Source organism: Echiichthys vipera, assembly GCF_963691815.1.
Source record: "Echiichthys vipera genome assembly, chromosome: 22".
In the NCBI taxonomy this organism is placed as follows: domain Eukaryota; kingdom Metazoa; phylum Chordata; class Actinopteri; order Perciformes; family Trachinidae; genus Echiichthys; species Echiichthys vipera.
In genome coordinates, this window is record NC_139847.1 from 15,243,644 (window position 1) to 15,255,945 (window position 12,302).

Here is a 12,302-nt window from a genome sequence, read left to right on the forward strand (position 1 = left end):
CCGGTAGTGTTAAGCTTTTAGATTTTCAAATAGGAAATAAATTCTGCTTATGATTGGTTCCGGTGCCGCCATCAAATGTTGGCCCCGATGTGGAATTTTATTCTAAAATGTGACTTTTTTTTTTTGCTGACACACCTGTACAATGGTTCTGCAAATGCTTCTCCAATTTCCGAAGACAGTAGACCTGACAAAGCTCAAAGCTGCATTGATGTTAACAATTGACAAGTGAATTTAATTTATATTTAACTTATATTCTCTAGAAGATTATTATTTCTTTTATCATTTCCATTTTGTTGTTTGGTAATGAGCTGGAGATAATAAAAGACTTGTTTTTGGAATAAAGTCTGTTTGAGAGGTTTAAACGGGACCAGTACTTATTATATTGTATGTTACAATAGTGTCTTGCTGTTTAATTGAGAGGCATGTTTTAAAAACACATCATTTTTTCATTTATTTATTAAAATAGTAAAACATCTCAGTCTTATTTACATGTTATATCACTGCAAAACATTCACGTATCCAAAAGCATGCAGCGTATTTGATGAAATAGAGCCAATCAAAAAAAGTTCCCTCTCCTTTAACAAATAATCATTCATACAGTACAGTTATTACATTTAGGCACACATGCTGTAGATGTCTTTAACTACATTACAAACATCAGTATTGAGTTGTAGTTGTGTTAACTATCTATGGAATGATTCAGAAGCGTTACTGTGTCCTGTCCTTGTCAGTGGTGACAGCAGCTAGCGAATGGAGAGCATCATCACAAACTCTGCAGAGGAAAGAGAAGACAAGACAGAGCAAGTTGAGTCAGTGCTGAGCTAGCTGACTAAACAGCAAACAGATGATGATGTTAAGCGTACATGCATAAACTGTGATGATGTGAAAGACGCATATTTCTCACCTTCGAAATCAATGCTTCCATCTGCGTTAATGTCCAGCTCCTTTAGGATCTCCTCCAGTTCCCCTTTCTTCAGCTTCTCCCCCAGCATCGACTTGATCGCCTCCTTCATCTCATCCTGGTTGATCTTTCCATCTCCATCAAGGTCAAACTGTTTTTAAAACACAAATGCATGAAAATGAGTTGACAACTAGCTAAACAAAAAAGTGGTTTTACTTTGGAGGTTTCCCTAAGTCACAGTGGTAAAAAAAAAAAACCTTTCCATTTGTTAGAATGTATCCAAATATTAATACTATCTTTGCATTCATTCATAGAGATGCACCCGAATGCAACATTGATTGTTTTCAATCGACTCACCTGTACAAAGGCCGACTGGAGCTCTTTGAGTCCCAGCATGTGAGCAGTCTCTCCCATCATCCTGGGTCCCATCAGTTCTGTAAAGTCCTCAAAGTCCATTAAGCCACCCACTGTGGAGAGCAGAGATGCATGTTTAATTGTCATTGTGTGCTTGTTTTCTCTATGTTTTTAAAGAGTCTCTCTTATAAGCTCACTTCTCATCTTGATCTGTTGCACTATCTCCAGCAGCTCCATTTCTGTGGGCATGTATCCCATGGTCCTCATGCATTCAGCCACATCCTTGTAGTTCAGGTATCCGTCTTGATCATAGTCAAACTCTTTGAAGGCTTCTTGTAATTCTGTAAGAAAAGTAAGCGGTCACAAAGACATTAGAACAGCTCCGGAAGTGGTTTATCGGATCAAATAATAATGGAGGGTTTTAGGCTTTCTTAGGAGGAGGACTAAAGGTTAACTTCACTTTGACTAGTGGACGCTGCTGCCAGGTGTGAACACACAGACTGAGAGCTGTCCACTTGTGATCCGATCGCTCAGAACGCACGTTGATACCAAACGGAAACAGGGTGTTGGAACTATTTACATGACAGTGATAGCAGTTCCACTTACCGTCCAACTCAGCCTGAGCTAATTCTCTCTCCTGCAAAAACAGTCATAAAACACATGTTGAAATGTTAATCTATTATATTCATAAGATTTTTTTATAATAAAGATAAGGGAAGATAAATGTGAACTGCAAATACTACCAAAATACCCAGAAAATGTTTCATTCATAAGCATGCGTATTAAGATTATGCATGTAAAGGGGACATAACAAAACTGATGTTCAAGTTTCCTATTAATTCATATAGGTTTAACACAGGGTCAAGTCCACAGTAGAATCAAATATGTTTGACAGAACAAAAAATATAAAAATATAAAATGACGTGCATATGGTAAAGAGACACTAAGAAAAGATAATAAGGTAAAGGGGATTACTACAATAGAAATCGAACCACATAACTAAAAGTACATATATGAAAACAGAGGGCAGTTCCCAGGTATGATATTGTGTTTCTATATGTGCACATGTACAACGGAAAATGTAATTACGCTCAAGTTGAATCAGGTGTTGGGCAATGCTCCTCATTTGGATAACCCTAATGAAGTGTGACAGTAAGCCTCATCTAAGACCGCAGCCACACCGAGCTTAGTGATGGCAGCTCGAAGAAAGATCAGCCACAAAAGTGTGAGCACACTGCCTGACCTCCACCTCACTTCTGACTCTGATGTTTTAATGCCTGACATTCTATACTTTTAACTGGAAAGGAGCCTCCAATGTGGAGATCTCAGTTATATAATTATAGGTTTGTATATAATCCTCAAGCCTTTCTCAGCCCATTATTAAAACAATCAAGTTACCTTAAGTTGTCACTGAGGATATTTTTTAATTGAATAAAAGAGTCAGGATTAGGGAAACTGGCGTTGAACGTAAATCGTTATAACTTATCTGCTTCAACAGTGTCTCGTGGAATAAGTCAAAGCAGCAACCAAGAAAAAGACCATCAAGTTCACCCGTAAATATTTCAATCACAGTATGTGGGGGTGTGTCGGCTACTCACCGCCCCAAAAACGCTGTTGAGTACAGAGTTGTAGACTTTGGTCATGCTCTCAGTGGTTTTCTTGGACTTCTTTGATGATTTCTTGGGTGTTTCAGAGACTGAGCCCGATGGAGAAACATCTTTGCTACTGCACGGAAAAATCAAACAATAAAAAGCAACAAAAAAAAGCATTAAATATTAATTAAGATTATACAGTCAAAACTTTTCTCAATACCTATCAGCAGAGTTGGCATCAATACAGACCAGAAAGGCCAAACTGGATTTTTCCTGGTTATTTATTGGCTGGTTGGTCAACTAAAGATTACTTTGGAGCTCTGCAAAAGATGGCTGCATCTCCAAAAACTCTGTTGTCTGCACAAAGAGAGCACAAATACTGTGTAGTGTACATGTAAACGTACCTATCTATTGCAGCTGAGTCAGCAGAAGTTGTAGAGGGTGTCCTCTCTCCAGACTTGGACATGCTGTGGACAAACAGAGACATGAGTCTACATTGTGTATCCAATGGTAACGTTCACTCCCCTCCAAAAACCAGCGTGTGTTAGACACAGTATTTACATGCAGGCTTGGACGTGCTGAAGAAATATTTTAAGACATGCTTTATGAGATGTAAAAGGAAAGGTTGCAAGATGATCCAAATCATGTTTACGAAACACGAGTCCAGTTACCTCACTGCCATTTGCTTACCTTAATTCCCTCTCCTAAATGGTGAGAGAAGAAAAGAAAGAGTCAAGCCCTCCTCGGCCTTGTGTAGTATAGCAGTAGTCCGCTTGTGTAGTGAATGTCTGCAGACTATCCTGTCCGTTCTGTTTTTCCTTCTCATCTTGACCTTCCTGAGTCGCAGAGGCTTAACAGGTAATTGGCTAAACATGCAAGCAACGATTAGAAAGCAAAACGTGGAGCGGCAGCTGATTTGGCCTGCCAGAGGTCAGTTTCCTCCCCGGTTCAAGCCTCAGATTTGAGTGTCTTTATGTGGCGGCTCATGCAATTGCAATGAGGCTCCAAATGTTATGAAGGTTTCAAATTGGCCCTTGCAGAGTTGCTCTCGGTTCTGCAGGGAGACCATGTTTTCTAATGTTTCTGGGCTGCATGGTGACGACATTATTCATTCAGTGTTGGGACAGTCATTGTGAGGACTACTGAACCAACATGGTAACAATGGCAGACTGATCGTTTTAAATGCAAATGCAACATTTGATCGCATATATCCTTTACTGACAATACATGCATTTCATCCAGCTGTGATGTAAAACCTAATGGCACTTTACAGTGAATACATCCTGGCCATTTTTTCTTTTTAGATCCAGTGGTGATCCCACAACTTGATTGAAAAGAATTGCTATGTAGTACTAGGGCAGATTTTGGGCAAATATTCATTCATTCATTAATCTTCAACCGCTTGTCCCTGTCGGTCCCAGGGGGCTGGAGCTGATCCAAGCTGACTACTGCCGTGAGGCGGGGTACACAGGACGCCAGTCTATCGCAGGTCAAATAGAGACAAACAGAGACAGACAACCGATAACACCTACGGGCAATTTTAGAGTCATCAATGAACCTAACAGTGCATGTCTTTTGGATTGTGGGAGGAAACCGGAGAACCCGGAGGGCAAATAGTGATTATTATTATTGTTTACTGGCTCATCACCTCCACCAGCTCCCAATGTAGCTTGATAATTTATCATAGACTAGTGAACTATATCTAACTTATTTTTATTTTGTAATATGTCCTTTAACCTCCACTCCCAGTTCATTTACAGTTTGTTGTTGTGATCATCCGCCAAAAAATGATCCTATACACCTGTAAATCACAGCTTACTTTTGGGCAGATGGTTATTGGTTGTATCTGCTATCAGTATACGCCTCATAAATGAAATAGCCACAACTTCAGCCACAAATAACCCTTCAGTAACAAGGTAGAAGCTGTGAACGCATTAAGGAAAGTGAGGGGAAAAGTAATAATTGGTTATAGGGCAAAACGTTCCCGCGGACGGATATCAAGTTTTGGCACGCCAGCGGGGCTGCGGCACGTCTCCGCTCGTCCTTACCTGCTGTGGCTAATGCTAGCTTAATCATATTAGTACAATTATTAGCATGTAATTATTAGCATTAGCACTATGTAGTGTATTTATAAAGACCGTCGTGGAATACGTCGTGTACTGCAGCAGGAGTGGCCGTGACGTGACTTTTGGAGACAACTTTTTGGAGTTTAGCGGGCGAGCCGTTAGCGGTTGTTAGCGGCTGTTAGCAAGTAATGGCGCATGTCAACTTTCTTCTTAACAGGTGAGTTTGCTGCCTGGAAAAAATATAAACACACTCTTGTAGCTTATTAATAAAGTAGGTTATTTAAAAGCATTTGTGTGGATATGGTTGCAGTTGAAGAACATTACTTTTCAGGAAAGAGGTGGCTAAAGTTGGCAATAATGTGTAGTTAAACTGATTCTCCACCCGATGGGGCCAAACGACTTGGGTGCTCACCTTAAAAGCTCTTTGGCAGCGTCGCCGTATTTAGTTGTATTGTTGTGTTTGGCAGAGGTTTTGTTTTTCTGTCATCGGCAGTGAAGGCTCACACAGGCTGTGATCCCACTCCTTATTAATAGCTTGTTGACTGTAGAGCAGCGTAAACAAATAAGCACATTATTTTTTAACACTCGGAGCACTCTTGTCATTATCATCTTTTTAAATGTTAACATTAATTAAATATACACAGATGTTTGTGTTATAGCGTTGTTTTTGTAATTCCTTTCGGACTATACGTGACCAGGAAGAGTCGACGAGCCACATTTGTTTCTTTCTAGTTAAAGTAGGCTTCCATTCTGTGTGGTTTTCCTGGTCTGGTGTGATTTGTAGTTGTCTCTTATTTCTCAGACTGTCCCAGACAGTTGTTTCAGGTTTGAGACCCGTCAGTGAGAGTAGCTGTGTGGCCAATCACCACTTTACCACTGACCTGTAGGAACTATCGCTTCTCGGCCTTTTGGCTAAGATCAAGTGTAGTATCTGTTCTTATCAGTTTAATATCTGATACGTCCCCTACCCGGGGACCATATATTAAATTGATTTTTGGAGCAGGGAGATGGAACAGGGGCTTGCTCCGTCCACTCCACGCATCGACCTGGTATTGCAGTGTCTCCAGAAACGGTGCATCCTCTCTTAATGTTGAATATCATCTCATCCATCTAAATTTGTCTTTTGTTACACTTCTGTTAACTACATTTGCATTCATTTGCAGCACTAATAGTGTTTTGCATAAGTCACTTAATAACTAAATAATTCTTCTTAATATTATGATTTGGTTTGTTTTAAACTTGTTTACAATGTGCTTAATATTCTAAGAGCTGAGGCTGCTGAGTGGACACTTGTTTTATGGATGTGACTGTAAATTGAATCAAACCAGTAACTGTTGAGGGAAGGAAAAGTGCTGCGTTCACTGTCCTTTCCACGTGAGAAAAAATAGGAAAACGTTGTTGTTTCGATGGTAGATGCTCAAACAGGCCTTATCTGATTGTGTTGTTTGGATTCATTACAGTGTAGTTTTTAGATTAACTGTTAATTCAGTTGGATTATTTGCCTTGGTTGTTAATTTTCTAAAGGTAAAATAATCTGCATAATTTGTGCTACTGTTGTTTTCCAGTCTGATTTCTGCTGCCATTTCAAAAGGGCAAATACTGTTAACACATATCAACTTAATCTTCTGTTGCTATCTAAGTTATTTATTCATGTTGTTAGTTACAGACAGAGAGTGACAGAGCTGCCTATGTTTTTACAACACCATAGTTCACCCTCCACACCAATAGGTGGCACTGCAGTAGCAGCGAGGGCTGTTGGCCTAAAGCAGCAACAAACAGGAAGTGGTTGTAATGGGAGAAAACAAACTTGTGTTTTTAGAATTAAATCTTGTCTCTGAGTTACAAATGTGGATCAAACAACTTCTGATTACAAAATTATTTATTTTCAGCTCATTTGAACTTGCTGCTTTATTTGTTGGAGGCAAATAAATACAACTGGGGATTTTAGTTGATCTTATGTGACGGAGATACAGCATTGCATGATGGGATAGGCACAGAATAGTATAAGTCCCAATGTAACCAGGAAGAGTCGACGAGCCTATTAATATATTTCTAGTTAAAGTAGGCTTCCATTCTGTGTGGTTTTCCTGGTCTGGTGTGATTTGTACTTGTCTCTTATTTCCCAGATTGTCCCAAACAGTTGTTTCAGGTTTGAGACCCGTCAGTGAGAGTAGCTGTGTGGCCAATCACTACTTTACCACTGATCAGTGGGTATTACTGCTTCTTGGCCTTTTGGCTAAGATCAAGTGTAGTATCTGTTCTTATCAGTTTAATATCTGATACGTCCCCTACCCGGGGACCATATATTAAATTGATTTTTGGAGCAGGGAGATGGAACAGGGGTTTGCTCCGTCCCCAAGCATTGACCTGGTGTTGCAGTATCTCCAGGAGTGGTGCACCCTCTCTGAATGTTGAATATCATCCAACATACTTTGGTGGTTTGTCATTATTTGATACACTCCTTTTAATTACATTTGCATTTATTTATAGCACTGATAGTGACTTGCATAAATAATTTAATAGCCAGATAGTTTTTTTTCCTAATTAATTGATTTCGTTTGTTTTAAACTTGTAAACAGTGTGTGTAATATCATTAGTGGATACTTGTTTTATGCATGTGACTGTAAATTGAATAAAACCAGTAACTGTTGAGGGAGACAATGAGATTCTAAAAGGAAAAGTACTGCGTTCACTGTCCTTTCCACGTGAGAAAAAATAGGAAAACGTTGTTTTCATGGTAGATCCTCAAACAGGCCTTACCTGATTGTGTTGTTTAGCTTCATTACACTGTACAGTGTTTCCCCTAGGTTTACAACGTTGCAAGAAATATTTAGACGCACAATGCAAAGTTAGTTTAAATCAGTGTGTTGCACAATGAGCTACACTCAACATCATAAAATGTCTTTTAAATAATTGTCCTAAAGGTCCAAATAATTTTCCCCAATAGAAACAGCCTAAATCCCTTTATGGTTTCAAGCACAACAAAATCAAGAAAGAATTTCAGTTTGTTTAATTCTGTTTTACTGTTTTTTTTGTAGGAGTGAATCATCTTCTCAAACAAACTAATAAAGGATCTCTGGTAAGTTTCAGTTTTGTTTTTACCATTAGGAGTGGAGCCTCTTACAAACAATTTAACAAACCATCTTTGAACACGTGAATCTGAGAATTGGGAACACCAACCATGAACTGTCAATTCAGTCGGATTATTCGCCTCGGAAGTTAATTTTCCAAGAGGTGAAATAATCTGCATAATTTGCGCTGCTGTTGTTTTCCAGTCTGCTGACATTTCAAAGTGGGAAATACTGTACATTCATCGACCTGGTATTGCAGTATCTCCAGGAACGGTGCGCCCTCTCTGAATGTTGAATATCATCCATCCATCCAACTTTGGTGGTTTTTTTTTTTTTTTTTTTTTTACACACCTCCGTTAATTACATTTGTATTCATTTGGAGCACGAGTAGTGTTTTGCATGAATCACTTAATAGTCAGATAATTTTACTAATATTTTGATATGCTTTGTTTTAAACTTGTATACAATGTGCTGACTATTTTAAGAGCTGAGGCTGCTGAGTGAACACTTGTTTTATGCATGTGACTGTAAATTGAATCAAACCAGTAACAGTTGAGGGAAGGAAATGTGCTGCGTTCACTGTCCTTTCCACGTGACTATAGGAAATAGGAATAGAAATAGGAAATAGTTGTATTCATGGTAGATCCTCAAACAGGCCTTATCTGAAAATTTGTTTAGCTTCATTACAGTTTTGAGATTAACTGTCAGTTCAGTCTTATTGCTGAACAAACAGCATAGGCACAGAATAGTATGTATTACATCAGCCTGATACAATATAAATATAAAGTCTAAGCAAAAAATACAAAGGGCTTATCAGATCTATTGGAAATGTCAAATTAAATCTGTCCTGTCTTCCGTTTTCCCTGCAACTGCTAAGGCACTGAGTCACTGTCTCCATCAATCAAAATCCCCCGCCACAGCCCTAGTTTCCATGGTGACAGGTTTACAGCAACTCATGTAGACAGGTCAGAAAGTTAATTTAATGGAGACTGTCTTCTGCAATACGGACACTTTCTTGTCTCGGTTTGTATTGCAGCACAATGGGCAACTGGTTGGCACTTCTGTCACTTGGAGGCTCACAGGGTCAAATGTTTACGCCTGTTTAATCCCATAGTAACATGTCTGCGACCAGCACACATTTTCCTATGTTTTGACTTAAATTGATGTAAGAAGAGTGAAAATTGTCGGTGATTAAGCAAGTTGATGAGATTTTTTCAGAATATGTCTGTTCCTCCGCACTCTAGCTGTGATGTCACCCACTCTAGGTCTGAACATTCCACCACATACACCACCATTATAAAATCTGTTTACGGCCTGAAAATGTAACAAAACCAAAACTCTGATTATGTGAAAATGTTGCTTCATATCAAGCATGTGTTAGAAACTCTGTCGGATCTGAATCGAATCAAGGAGAATAAGCAGAGCTGGAAAATGCATTGGAGATGCGTGGAGATGCTTTAATGCTGAAATGTTAAAGCTTAGTGTTTGCAAAAATATAAAAAGCTGAATATTTTGAAGAGAATATTAAAAACGCTGAATATGTGCAAAAGTATGAAAAGCTAAATAATTGGAAGAGAATATTAAAAAAGCTGAATATGTGCAAAAGTATGAAAAGGCTCAGTGTTTCCCATACATAGACCAATGTGTGGCGATAGATGTGGTATAGATATTGTTCCGTTAATTAATCTCTGCATAGCACTCTTTCTCCCTGACACACACACACACACACACAGCGCGCACACACACACAGCGCGCACACACACAGCGCGCACACACACAGCGCGCAACTCACTGCAACCTGCTTGTGTGCTGACGGTCTGCGATGTGTGAAATCCTTCTTGTGAATATTCACATTTGTCCAGGTCATCGTTATCCCCAAATAAATCTAAGTCAAAAGCAACTGGACTTGGTCGTTTGTCTAGAAAGATGTTTCACCTCTCATCCAAGAGGCTTCATCAGTTCATGTATGCATCTGACCAGGCTGGGACTGGTCCAACTGTCTTTCACCTCTTGGATGAGAGGTGAAACGTCTTCCAAGACAAACGACTAAGTCTAGTTGCTTTTGACTTGGATTTCTTTGGGGATAAATCTTTCCTCTGAATGCAGAGTATTCCTAGGGGAAACACTGGCTTGTAATGCTTGCATATCTCTTTTGCACTAAGCTTGGTAATATACAGAAGATGAGATGGCAGAAGAGGGGGAGAGCTGCTCTTCAGTGTTGTATTCCAGTGCCACTTCCTGGAAGTAACAATGCTGTATACCAATGCAGACCTGGTATTTACAGCATTTATAAAATATTTGTTCTCAAGTTGATGTTATGTAAACCAATCTGATTAAAACAACAGACATACAAGTTATGACAGTGATTTATTCCAGGATGCAGGTTGAGTGCACTACGCTTCCTGATGAGGACACACAATTGTTTTTAATAGCAAAAACCAATAGATCAAACAAACCCAGCAGAAAGAGGAAAAGAATACAAGAAAAACAGTGTGGTTAAAATTACATGGCCGTGCCATCAGGTGTGAAACTCCTTTACTATTGTATTAGAATATCATAATTCCTTCTTTTCCTTTCGTTAAGGTTAGGGGCACTGATACATGACGACACATCACTAGAAAACTTATAACAAGTTGAACATGAGCAGAATATCTACAAAAGATGGATTAAGGTGTAAATCAGGACGAGTGAATGTGAAATGCTGTTTTGTATCAAATATAAGATGAACCAAGGGGTGATCTTGGTGGTAATGGTAGCATTGGTAGTCTCTAAAGGCCTATTATCCATAGACCCTTTGATTCATAGTCTGTAGACTTGTTGCTGTGCGGTACGTGTTGAACAGCATTGCTTATATTATTAGTGCAATCAAACAAACAGAAAAGGCTTCAGCAAAAGGCAACATAAACAATAACCAGTGTTTACATATACAGAGAAAAACTGGGTGTATCAAAAATATCCATATACATACAGTAGTTGTCAATGTGTAGTTGTCAGTATTTTTATAAGATGAAGAAATTCTCTCCAGTTAACAATAAAGACCATAAAATGAACTTTCTCATGAGAATACACTTAAAGTATCAGAAATGGATACATGTGAAGCAGGCAAAAGGCAAGGAAACTGGAAACGGTAAGAATTTTTCAAATTCATGACAGTCAGTGAAAATTTGCTCCAAAACAAATTGCTGTGTATTTTGGTAGTAGTGTAAAACACTCACACACATGTCAAAGGGAATATGTACAAAGTGGGGACTGGTCATATTTACACATTTACATACAACAAATCGAACCTTTACGGGGACGTGATTCCATCGCAGGCTATGCCTAATATAGGCAAATACAGTAAAATACACCAACTACACTTTCCCTCCATGACCTCCAGGGGACCAAGTCCGCTTTGACCTCTGACCCAGAAAGTGTGAGGAGGAGGAAGGGGTGTCTTGTTATTAGGAATAAATAAACTCGACAACGTGTAATGTCACTGAGCAGATTCATATCTGCTGTTTTAGGCACCATGGGACAGATGATGAGCTCCTACAAAGGTGGTGCTGATTTAAAAAAACAAACAAACACATAACTTCTGTAAATTTGAGTTATGAACAAGAATACAGGAATATGAATGCAGTGGGATTTAAAAAAAAGAAGGAATAATGCTTTGTGGATATACAGTATAGTCCAAAGAAGCTGAGCGCTCCAAGTACCTGTGAGTGGAAATTTAAAGAAAGTGCAACAACGCCCTCTTGTGTTTGCACGAGTACACTTGTCATATGCAACTTCACAAGGGCTTATCATATCCTACATTCTGTTGGGACACCATTATCGTCTGTGAAGAGAATGTGTCTATAAGAGAAAATAATACGAGGTGGGAAGTGAAAATATATTTTTCTTTAATTAGACATCACTATCTTGATGCATGTTACTCTTGGAAATCACCTTAGTGCACCTGTCTTTGGCCTCTAACTACCTCCAGTGGCTATGGCCTTCTTGTAATGGATGTTTCAACCCCCTGACGTTGAGTAATACAGTGCAGTGAGTCATGTTTGCTGATTTTAAAGTGTCTACAAGTGAGAGACAACATACTTATTTTCTTTCTTTCAAAACATGAGCTTGTGTCCTTGATGTGATACCTTCAAGACCTCCACCTCTCCTCCCCCCCCCCCCAAAAAAAAAAACCAACAAAATGACACCAAAGCTGGAGGTTCAGGGTTGAGGAGGCCATGGTGTGGAAGTGTCCGAGGAAAAGGACAGGAGAGAGGAGGAAGGCCGAGTGGAGTCCCTGTGCTCATTAGCCGGCTGGGCTAGTTCGTTAGCATTGCAGCCA

General features: G+C 39.3%; 1 protein-coding gene across 1 annotated transcript; it reads right to left on the bottom strand.

Moving 5' to 3' along the window:
• Positions 1 to 743: 743 nt before the first annotated feature.
• LOC310964412 (calcium-binding protein 2-like) lies at positions 744 to 3,313 on the bottom strand (the record flags this gene model as incomplete). Its single annotated transcript, XM_083937532.1, has 7 exons — positions 744 to 772; positions 905 to 1,052; positions 1,259 to 1,368; positions 1,453 to 1,596; positions 1,862 to 1,892; positions 2,854 to 2,980; positions 3,252 to 3,313. The coding sequence occupies 7 exons, from the start codon at positions 3,311 to 3,313 to the stop codon at positions 744 to 746; spliced, it is 651 nt and encodes a 216-aa protein (XP_083793658.1).
• Between the last annotated feature and the right edge of the window lie 8,989 nt (positions 3,314 to 12,302).